The sequence below is a fragment of the Palaemon carinicauda genome, chromosome 39 (genome assembly GCF_036898095.1).
Source record: "Palaemon carinicauda isolate YSFRI2023 chromosome 39, ASM3689809v2, whole genome shotgun sequence".
Classification (NCBI taxonomy): domain Eukaryota; kingdom Metazoa; phylum Arthropoda; class Malacostraca; order Decapoda; family Palaemonidae; genus Palaemon; species Palaemon carinicauda.
The window spans coordinates 26,516,374-26,528,873 of NC_090763.1; the positions used below are offsets into that span (position 1 = coordinate 26,516,374).

Here is a 12,500-nt window from a genome sequence, read left to right on the forward strand (position 1 = left end):
CCTGTTATGAACCATGATGAATCATAAATAATACTTAAGAGTAATTACCCAGTTTAGTTTGAGTGTACTTAAGATACCTTTGGATATTCAGTGCTTTATATATTACTGTCTGGGAGTTATCTGTCTCAAAATTCGTGTATTAGTGTTTTAAAGTGTAACAGTTTTAATGTGAAAGTAAACAAGGGAGTGTGAAATTCGAGAGGTTGATTTATAATATTATATATTTGGTTCCCAGCCATGAGCCATTACATATTTTTGGAGCCCTGACTCGGGATCCTCCCTCATATAATATATTTATATTGCTCAGAACTGGGAACCATAATTGTATGATATATTTTTGGTACCCAGTCCCTTGGGATCGAGCGAGTCTGTTTTAGATATTGGTGATAACAGGGCCGTGTTTTAATTAAAGGTTTTGAATAGTAGTTGATAAGATTTTGTGTATTGTTTGGATATATTTTTGGGATAGGAATTTAATACTATTAAATTACAAGATGGCCCACTTTAATCTACAAGAGTTTTTGAATAACCCAAGTTTCAGGAATTGTCAGAAGCTAATGTAACTAAAGCTCAGTAGCTCTGTATCTTGATGGCATGTGACGGTCATGCAACGAGTGGGATGATTAAAGCCCAAATCAAGTGTCTAGCCTTAGAAAAGTTGATAAGGTCAGGAAAGATGTCGGAAGAGAATATTGTGAAAGCTCGTGAACTGTTGAAGAAAGCCGAGGAAGAATTTTAAACGAAGCAAAGATCGGTTGACCCGCAAACTGAAGACATGAAAGCAGATAGGGATGTTGAGGCTGAGATTTGACGAATTACAGCAGAGCAGAATTTGATCAAGTTGAAAATGGAAGAAAAAGAACGAGAAGCCCAAGAGATTGCAAGACATGCAATGTTAATGGAAGCGAGGGAAAATGCAAGAGAGGAAGAAAAATAAAGACAATAAGGAAGAGAGAAAACAAGAAGAAGAGAGAGAGAAGAAAGGCAATATGCGAAAGAAATAGAAGCAAGGCAAGAAGAAGGAGGTGGAAGAAGAGAGGTATACGTGGGAGTTAGAGCTTCTGCATGCCCGTGCCCAGCTGACAGAACAGACAGAGACAGGAGACAACTCCTGCTAAGCATGAACCCAGGTTTAATGTGTCGGAAGCCCAGAGGTTAATTCCAGGGTTCACAGAAGTCTCCAGATGAGTTCTTCGATCATTTTGTAACGGTCGCAGCGACGGTGAAATGGCCAGAAAATGAATGGTCTGTGTTATTGCAAAGAGTGTTCTTTGGAAAGGGCCGCAGTGCTTGCTTATCCTTATCTCACCTAGATGTCAGGAAGCCTGAAAACTTTAAGTCGATCAATCAATCCTTATTTCAGGACAGGAAGATGGAGTATCAAGAAGTGAAGAGGATCGTGCTGCAATTGCATCAGATGACCCCTAAATATTATAATTAAAAGTTCGAAGTTTGAAAAAGGACAAGAAAATTACTTCCCTGGATTACGCTTATAAGATGCGATTTTTTAAGAGATGGACAGAGGCTGCTAACGTAAAGGAGAAGGCTGATTTAGAAGAATCGATAATACTAGAGCAGTATCTACGAGGAATTCCTGAACACATTCAAACGTTCTTGAGAGGTGAAGAAAATTGATAAAGCCGCTTTGCCGAATGAAGATTATAATATCAGTCGTAAACCCTCCTCGGGCACAAATTTTCACCCATCGTTCCGACCAAGTGTCAAGTATTCCCTGAACTATGGGAACCAGTTCAGTAATAACTACGAGAACAAGTTCAACAGTTACATCGGAAGTAGCGCTGGTACTGTCAGTAAGCGGAATGCGATAGTACCACAGCAACAAACGTCGAATCGTCCTCCTCCAAGTATCATGAAAGACATGCAGAAGGTTGATATTGTCTGTTTTAAGTGTAGGAAGAGAAGCCATGTCAGTAAGGAATGTTGGTCAAACCAACCGAATGGAGTCTCCCAAGTGATTAAGCATAATTCGACTTCACAGAATACAAAGACAAAGAAGCAGTCAGGAAAGGGATAGATGAAAATGAACCAGCCACAGTTTACATGATGAACAGCATGAACCCAAACAGCTTGGAGGGCTTTAAGGGGAGCATTTGCTATGGTAGATAGCATAACAACTTGAAAAAATGAAATATCGAGTTGTTTCTTCTGATGTAGAAACATGTCATACATGCTCTCCAGAAGTTTCAACCAATTATTTTAACAAATAACGAAGATAAAGAGGTCTTTGAATGATGACGTCATCCTAACTACGTTGTCTGTATAACTGAGTTTGACAGGATATATAGAGTAATTTTTCCAATTATATTTCAAAATCTCGTATGTCAGGCAAAGTTGGAAGATATTGAAAGAGGATAAGAACTATGAGAGCCTCAGACTTTGTCCTTAGGTAACTTGGCATTTCTATAAAGTTCCTGAGGATGTTGTATAAAACACAACTTGCACACTAATCACCAATAGACAAACGCACATGCGTGATACCTCTCACACGTTTGGCTTTATTTGCAGCATTTATGATGACTGATCTCTAAGCATCAAATAACTAAATTTCTTTAAAATGAGAGATAGGGAGAGGATTATAACAGTTGTTACAATCATACCTTTAGGAGATTTAATGGGAGGTCGAGGAATCTGTGAAGCCAACTGCCATAGTCGACATGGCCCCCAGCGTTGGCAGGGAGGACCTCAGAGGACACTTATCAGCCATCCCTTTACCCTTTCTGCTTTTCTTTGGAGTATTACAAAAATCCTGAGAAGGATCAATTCCTCGAAAAGGGATATAAATAGATAATTCCCTTTGTTTTACTCAGGTACAAGGATTAAATGGGTTATCCTTCCATATGAAATACACTATGATTATCTATAGGGAAAAGATAAAACCATGGGACAGGCATTAAATATGGTCAGAGTTTAGGAAAACATAACTTGAGTGAATTAGTCATTAAAAGTCTAAGGAAACGATTCATATTTTGGGATTTCTTTATCATAAGTTGACATACAATTCGTTTAGAATAAAGTGACTACTGGCCACTAAAGTGTATAAATTTTGCATTTTTCTGATGACTTCTCCTTTTAGTTTTAGCCACTAAAATATCCGATCCACAGGTATTTTTCTAATACTGCCTTAATAATAATAAAAAGCAAAAATGGTAAACATCTGTTATCAGTCCCAATTAAATGTTTCTCTTGTAACTGAAATTTGCTCCCAGCCTTCAGGTGAAAATCTTTTTACCTACACCAAGCTGAGACAGGTGGCTTCACTTGATCCAATCATTTAATGTCCTTTGGTACAATAATGATACCTTCGGTACAGTATAAATTCATATATCGTCCAGCTTAACTCATCAAACAAAAATAGTGTTAATTTTACCGAGGAGCTTAACTTAGTGGGAATAGATGGCAAGGGATTATTTCGGTGTAGGATTAACAAAGTTTTTAATCCGATAAAATCATTTGTTATCGGATAAGATATGTCCCGAAGACAAGGGTCTTAGAAATTGTGATATAAAGATACCTTTACTATTGACTTCGAATTTTCTCTTCAAATAAGAATGAAAGTTATGATATCTGCATGCATGCACTTTGTGCTTCTGTTGTTATTAATTTAATTTCATCTAATCAATTAATAGTTTAATAATACCCTCTAGTTTAGAATTATCATAGAAATGGTTTTACAGGAAACGTGTTAGTTGTAGCACATTGGGGTCGGGAGCTGTAACGGCTCTCTCACCCACATATCCAATCCTATCCCATATCCTTCGAGACAAGGTTAACTCTATTCGGGGAAGGATAGCCGTGGCTTGGTATAAACACATCCCTGGTGACTACGTGATATCTCTCAGGTTATTAGCACAGGGGTTAGTAACCCCTTGATACCTCTACAGGTAAGATTCTCTGGTATACTGTATAACTCGCAGAAATATTCCAAGTAGAAAGCTACATTTCAGGAACTTCCATCAGGACGACATGGCTATCTCACCCAAAAATAGATTTTTCCAATGTCAAAATCCATTTATTGGCATGTCGGTAGCCGTTTTTCGGCTATTCATTGTTCAGTTTTAGAGAGAAATATATCATTGGAAAGAGGAATAAAAACCCCACAAATATGTGTGTAACAGAATTTTGATTTTCCTTTTTTTTTCCCAATTTCTTTGCATCTAGACAAGAAAAAAAAAGTAATTAAAGAATAGAAAGAGGAAAATCAAAATTCTGTCACACAGAATAATTCGGTTTATAAAGCTTTTATGTTATGATTTTCAATACAATTGGTCTCATATTAGTGGATAAATTGTTACCTAATTCAAAAGAAAAAATATGATTTTTGCTCATAAATCTAAAAGATTTTGCCCAAATGACTTGAAATTTTTGTATGAGGGGCTCCCAAATGGAGGACCAACCTTGCTTGCTATAATACCAGGGGAGTCAGTGTACACCAGGTCCAAGCAATTCCTAGACTTGAGTAGCCTCACACTTCTAATTTGCTCTCAGTCTGATTCAGAGGTAAAATCCAAACCTCTCGAGCCACAATAGACGCCTTTCTATTATCTTCTCGTATCTTTGACATAGTGGCAAGTTGTTATGCCTGCCAAAAACCTTTATTTTCGGAATCTCATGACACTCACATTTATAGCAGCACTCATAAGAAGCTGGGTATTCAGTCCTAACATAAACTGTTATTCCCCTTACCCTAGGAATGATCTCAAATTTCAAAATTATTTTTTTTTTTAACTGGAAATAAGCAGCCCAGAGGAGTACCACATCTGAAAAACCAAAGCTTCAGAGTATAATAGAGGTAACTGTAAGGTCTCTAATATTATCATGTAGTCCACGAATATTGCAATATATTAGTTGACACTCCCGAAGGCTAGGCTGTACTGGTTCTGGATTTTGTTTAATATCTCTAAGACAATAAAAGAAAGAATTAAAAACAATAAAACAGGTATCATGTTTGTAAACAAACTTAACAATAAAATATAACAACAAAGAATTTGTACTCAAAATGTTGGATAAAACTGGTCAACATGGCCGAGCTGACATACTCTGCAAGACTCAGTATCGTCCTCCAGGATAACCACTTCAACTGAAGAGAGATCAGTGACGATGTGTTTATAAAATGAATACTATAAAGGAAGATAAAAGTACTGATAGGGAACAGGCAACCTCTCGTAAATTCCCCTTTCATTAAGCCTGTCCATCATACTGTTTAAAAAAACCTAGGGGAAGAGAAAACAGAATAGTGGACAGAGCGAACCCTTAAGCAAGAGAAATCTAGCCCAAGATAGTAGAAGACCAAGGTAAAGAGGCTAAGGCACTACCCAAGACTAGACAACATTGGTTTGATTTTGGAGTGTCCTTCCTCTAGAAGAGCTGCTTATCATAGCTAAAAAGTTTCTGCTACCCTTACCAAGAGGAAAGTAGCCACTGAAGAATTCCAGTACAGTATTTAACACCTGAGTGAGTTAAAATGTTCAGTTTGCTTAGTGCTGTCAAGTGTAGACTGTGTGTAAACAAAAGAAAATATGAGCCGTAAACAGAGAGGGATCCCAAGTTGTACTATCTGGCCCACACAAATCTCTGATCTATTTCAACGTTGTTAATGATCTTCATGTTTTACATCCAATTTCTATTTCTCATTTACAATTTATTCATTACTATATTAGTGCCTTTCCACATTGGGCTGTTTTTCCTGATGCTAAGATTATTCCCGGCACCAAAGAACACCAAACAGAATAAACACATGAATGGGGGAAAATAAAAGCAAACAGATGGCTCAGTTATTTATTTAAGTAAAAGTAACTTTTGATTATATATCACGTGAGAAAATATCATGAGGTCATAGATGGTAAGAATACATGCAAGTTCATGAAAGAAAACATTACACTTTCTCTGTAGAATTATCCATATACTGGGAATACATAAAGCAAAAATCAGTATCTTATACTATCTATAATGATAAAAATAATAAATAATTATACCCAGTAAATAATAATAATAATAATAATAATAATAATAATAATAATAATAATAATCATACCACTAATGATGGTAATAAGATAAAAAAAGGAATAGTAATAGAAATAACGAACAGTCTCTTCAACACGAAGTTTACATTCGTCTTGCAGGAAACATAATTAACATAAAGATAATGTATCACCTAAACACAAGACATTTACGACCGAAATCTATTTAGAAAAAATATCATATATATATATATGTATATATATATATATATATATATATATATATATATATATATATACTGTATATATTATATATGTATATTATATATATATATATATATATATATATATATATATATATATATATATATCTCTCAAATAAATGTATAAGATATACATCTGCATATAATGTATGATTTTAGGACATGTGAATAGGCCTACTAGATATTTGCGTATCTGACAATTTCTTCCCTAGACAAAAGCGTTCTTCGATTGCGTATATATGATACTTTTTAGCGAACCAGAACTGTTTCTTCTCTTGGATAACAGTAAAAAAGCAAATTTAAAAACTCTAGGCTGCACAAGAAAGTTGGTAGTCATTAATAAAGAATTTAAGTAGGCCTAGACATTTAAAAAATTGCAAGTATATTTCTGTTTAAAATGTAAAACCATAAGAAAATGGGTTAAGAGATTTCAATAATTAATCATCATTGTAGTTTCACAAATAAATCAAAAGGTATGAATGTTGTGAGCTATACCCAACCTATGTAACATTGCAATAAATCTCTTATTTCTAGTTTTATTTTATGCAGCACTTTAACTAGGCGTTGGAAGCCGCCTTTTTTTCTTGAAGGCAACAGGCTCCTCCTTTGAGAACAAAGTATATTCCATCTGTACTTTCGATTTTTTTTTTATATCATCAGAAGCCATTTTGGTAAGACGAAGGCTTGTTAGTGTTGTACATATAAATATTACACAAAAATAAAAAAAAAGGACAATTTTGCACTTCATTTACAGCACAATCGAATTCTCTGCATCTTCTTTAGTAATCCTCGTCCATGAAGATGGAATGCTGGGCCTTCCTGCGTTAAATCTATTGGCTAACTCGGCTTCATATTTTACAAGAAACCATTTCCAATAGGGTGTTGCATCAACAGATGCATCGCCGTGAATATCCCAGTCAGGATATAAATCCCTGTAGCTTGCATATCGACAAGGCAAAACCTTTGTATCTTTACTAGAAAATGCATAAAACCAACTATCGACAAAAGCTGTACAGTTTTTTGTGACTAGTCGGTTAGTAACCAAACGTTTGTACCCTCCGCATGCCTGTGGATAGTGTTCCACCGCAATATGATGTACTCCCCCTTTTTCATGTCCAGGTGTATTCCGAGAACACGGAGCAGAGCAGAAAGGACACCTTTCAGTACACCCCTTGACCTCAATACCAATTAATTTGTACACATTGTCTTCATGAGCATTCTTATGGTCATCTGCAGTATGTGTAGAAAAGATTTCTTTTATTTTATTTTGATGTTCCAACACTTTATTGCTGAAGTGTTCAGAGAAGGTTTCCAGTGAGACAATTTCATATCCCTCCGACAGGCTCAGTAAATCATCCTCAGGCAACGCCAGCTTATCCTTTACTCTTGAATGGAAGTCTTTAATCCATAATAGAAGAGAATTTTCATTATTGCCAGGAATTTGACTTACGATTTCTTTACATACTTCTGAGACGAGACTTTCTACCTTTTGGCTTGCAATCTGTGTGTACCTGTTTGGTGCATTGGTCTGTTCAGCAAATAAATATTCGTCGATATAATAGCAAAGCCATTTCTCTGTAGAAGCACAATAGTCATTGAGATATAAATAAAACTCTTCAAACTCATCTACTTCTAGAAGTTGGTGTAATACAGATTTGAGGAAGACTGGTTTAAGTTGCAATTGACTTACATTACTCTTAACGTCTTTTGCTAGTGCTCGAGCCATGTCCATGTTAACAGCATTTTCAATTCCTTTTCCAACACGTTCTGACAAAACATTGGCGAGTGCTTGTTCATTTGTGAACTTGAAATAGAAATTCTTAAACCTTTCAAAACATGGGCCATAATTGTCTCTCTCATACAAGAACCTCTGGTCTCTATCTTGTTCAAACCTTTTCTGTTTTTCACAAAATTTTGGAAGAGAAAATTGGCATAGATAAATAGCCAGTTGGATTCTGAAGGTTTTTGTGAAATTCACGTCATTACATTTTCTCTCCATAGCAGTGATCTTGTGGATAATTTCCTCAATATAAAGTTCCTGGAAACCATAAACCATGTCAGTGTATGATTCAACCTCATCAAACAAGTTATCTAAAAGTTTCTGAACTTGTTCCTTAACATTGGATGGCTTACCTTCCGTCATTTGAGTATGCTTTTCAACATCAAAAATAAAATTTTTAGATCTAGTTTGTTGCATAAGCTCTGGTTTGAATTTTCGCATTACATCTTTAGCTTTTGGAAACCTTTTGAGAAGAGCTTGTTCAAAAACAGGGAGAATGCCATATGCCACCTCTTCCTGATCGTTTCCCTGACCAGGCTCAAATGTAGAAATTCTAGAGTATGGATAAGAAGCATACTGAAAGGAAAAGATTGCTAAACATGTGTGCAACTCATATACATAATTAAATCTTAAGACTTCATTTAATTTCTGGAGTGTCTCATAAATGCATCCTAATACTTCTTGGGCACATTGTTCGTGGTTCATTTGTTCATGCATTTCACTCATTATTCTTTTAACATTTTCTATCATATTATTTATAAACTTTAAAACAATATCTTTGTGATTATAATGGAAATGTGTAACGCGTGAGACAGAAAAAGAAATTGTGTCGGCAGAATACCTTTCGACAGCGTTTACACAGTTGTCACGAGCAGTTTCCTGACATCTCTCTTCCTGTAAACTTTTGAGTAGAGCAAAGTCATGTTTAAAGTGTCTTTCAAGAGTATCTGATATTTTCTCAACGACACTTAGGTCTTCCGTTTCTTTTTGGGGCACATCCTTCATCCATTCATTCCATTTCTCCCTGAACTTTAATTCTAGCTCTTCTTCACTCAGCTTTTTCTGACCCTCTTGTCTTAATTCTTCTGCTAACTTCTGTGCATCTTTCATTGTTGTATTTATATAAGATTTCATAACTTTCTTTTGTTCAACTTGGATTTTTCTCTTTTCTATCTCACACCTTACATTACCAATTACACTATTTATAATGTCACTATAACTTGTTTTTAATCTTAGACTTGAATTTGCTCGCCATTGTTCCAAAATAGATCTGTCCTCATTAGTTGTGAAAAAGTCATCAAGTTTCTTCTCAGCCTCCTGAAATGCATTGTCAATATGCTTTCTGCATTCCGATTCTAAATCATGACAAAGTTTAGCTAGTTTGTCATCGCTATTCCCAATTAAGTTTCTTTTAATATTAAACCATTCCATACCTGTTGACTTCATTAACCACAGAATATCAGATAATTCCCTCTCTAAAAAATTATAGGCATCCATTTCAAGACTGTTTTTAAAGCTAAAAACAAAATTTTGATCTAGAATGCCATGACAAAGATCTTTAAGTCTAGCAGAAAATTTATCAGCCGTGAGGTATAAAGACCGTTTCTGCATTATATCGGTCATCAATCTTTGCTTTACACTATCTATATTCTCACTATAGCCAGGATTTACTGGGGCCATCGGTGGGTCTCCCTTCCATAAATCTGGTATGTACCAAATATCTTTGTTAATGTCAAAGTCAATAAGTTGCTTGAATTTGGTATATTGTGGATTATCCTCTTGCTTTCCTGCAGCTTTTGTTACCTTATCAAGTGTTTCTATTAACTTCTGTTGGCCAATTCTTAATTTCTGGGAGGCATCCTGAGCAGAAACATTCTGATGAATGAAAAGACAAGATGGCTGAAGTTTTAGGTTTTTATTAACTAGACTCATTTTCATCAGAGCGTGAACTACAATTTCAAGTACATCCTCCATTTCGGAGACATTTTCTCCCTTAACATTAACCATTGTTATGTCTCCTAAACCGATAACAAGGGTGGCAATCTCATTATCATGGTGAATTTTTTCTTTACCTAATTCAGCTGCCCTTAAACCTTCTGTATCTACGACTAGTATATAATCATAACTAGTACCAGAATACTCTGAACTAACGGGCAACAGCTGTGCAAAGACCCCTCTAGTACACCTTCCAGCAGCTACAGCAAATTGAAGTCCAAACATAGCATTAAGTAATGTAGATTTTCCAGAGCTTTGAATTCCTAAAACTGAAACTACAAATATCTTCTTATTGCCAATCCTTTTTGAGACCTGAGCCAGAACAGCCTGTACCCACTTCATTGGTATGTGTGCAGCATCTCCATCCATTATTTCCAAGGGGTAACCTAGAAGCATCAGCTCTGCCATCATACTTGGGAGACATTGTATTAGTTTTAAAGTTTCGTCAGATGCTTCCTTCCCTGTATAATGAACAGATTCATAAGCCTGTGCTATTTCTCTCATAAAATGTTCTAAGCCAAAATAAGATTCAGCTAATTCTCTTTCGCTTGTGTCTAGCTCAACTCGTAAATCACTTTGTTTTGTAACATCTTCACACTGGCGAATTTCGTTCCATTTTTTGCTGCATTTCTTTTGTAAATCAGGTAGAGTTTGTCTTGAAATCTTATCCAAAAGAAGTTTCATCCACTGCAAAAAGTAAAGATTCTCTTCACTGACTGGCTCTGAGAGGTTATTCAAAAGTCTACCACAGAGAATGTTTGGTTTTTCAAGTAATAGCAGTTGCTCCTGTCTGAGTTTTCTCATATCATTAGAAATTTTGTCCAAATAAGAGTCCATATTTTGAATTCCTCTCTTTTCTCGTCTATGCTTTTCTGTGTTTAATTTAGCCCACTCCTGCCAAGGTCTGCATTGTAATGGCAAATTTTTTGCTTTAAGGTTATTCATTCCACTTTTGCAAATCTCTTTTACAACTGATAAAGCTAGCTTTTTGCTTCTACTGCATTCTGGGGTGTTTTCATCTACTCTAATCTCTAGACTGTTTGCCACCTCTATACAATCTTCAAGAGATATCTCTTTTGTTCTCTCAGCCAGATTTTTATTAATCACATTATTAGTTTTATTCTTCAGATGCTTTATATTCTTTTCACTTCTAATATTAAAGTCAAAAATAATATTCTCTTGTTGGAAGCCTTTGCATTTGAGTGATTCCACAAATTTTTTTATTCTCTCTGTAATGGTCTCATCCAATTTAGTTCTTGGTTGTTTTGTCAACAGAAGAATTAACTTTGTATCTTGGGATAATTTTGTTCTTATACTATCAATGTTGTCAGAATTTCCTATGTCACTAACATCAATCATCACCAAGACAATGCTGGAAATTTTACACAGAAACTCCACACTCTTAGCGGTCTTGGCTGACTTTCCATCTCCACGAAGATTTAGGAGAGCTAAATTCGTCCTCAAATCAATATTTTCAGTCTTCTGTGAGGGAAAGTACCATGCAATTTCTATAGTTCCTTCAGAGAGAATTCTTGTGTTTATTCCATTTGAGCAATCTCGATGAAAAAATGTAGGGTGACTTTGGTCATTTAGTATCTCATTTAAGAATTTCGACTTGGATCTCGAAATCTCTCCAAGCCTTAGACAAGACACAATAGGAATATGCGGGTCTACAACTGAAGTTTCACAAAGGCTTCCACCTGGAAGCGTAAATTTTGCGACAGTACTTCTCAAAGACCAAAGGAGAAACACTGATTCTTCTCTCAGGACCGGTGGTATAACCAAAGGGATGCTTAATTTACACATGAACAACTTCTCACAAAGAATTTGTCTTAGGAAATCTGAGGAACACAAGATGACTGCAACAAGAACATCCATGGGATGCGGCAGTGAGAAAAGTGTGTCTGGCGAATCATCGTCCACCTTTCCTGAAAACATTTCTTCAAAATCATCAATAAAATCTTTTTCTGGTTTTTGGATATTCTGATGGGTTGAAAAACTACTTTCGATTTCAGCTGAAATAATTTCATCTCTTCCCCTATAGTCTATCATCAACATCTTCAGAAAGACATACCAAGGGATGTCATTCATAGAATTTCTTTTCTTTAGGGACTTGGACATCACTTCCTGTAGGGAAATTTTATCATTTCTTTCCATATATTTGGTTAACCCCAGTTTGCTGAACAATTCTTCTTCTCTCTTTAAAGTTTGATTATCCTTAGTCAGTGAAATATTCTCAAATTTTTCATAAGAGGTATCTTCATCGTTCACTTTCATACTGCTTTCACTGTTGTCTGCGTTTTCTTTACAAACCTCCAAAGCACCGTTATTTTCTAGTACTTTCTCCATTTGTATTTCTTTGTCACTTGTATTTTTATTCAGAATTTGGTTGTCTCCATTTAGAATTTCCTCATGGTTTCCTTTTCTTCTGTAAGTGTCCTACCGGGACTTATATCATATTGCATTTGGTCAAAAGAATCCTCT

The 12,500-nt window shown here is 35.6% G+C and overlaps 1 protein-coding gene across 1 annotated transcript in view; it reads right to left on the reverse strand.

Moving 5' to 3' along the window:
- Positions 1 to 6,359: 6,359 nt before the first annotated feature.
- The window catches only part of LOC137631097 (interferon-induced very large GTPase 1-like), a 26,679-nt gene continuing 20,538 nt past the window's right edge, over positions 6,360 to 12,500 (reverse strand). Inside the window, exon 2 of the mRNA XM_068362730.1 lies at positions 6,360 to 12,500. This exon is cut by the window's right edge and continues 38 nt beyond it. Within this exon, the coding sequence (XP_068218831.1) occupies positions 6,990 to 12,365 (5,376 nt within the window). The 5' untranslated portion in view covers positions 12,366 to 12,500 and the 3' untranslated portion in view covers positions 6,360 to 6,989.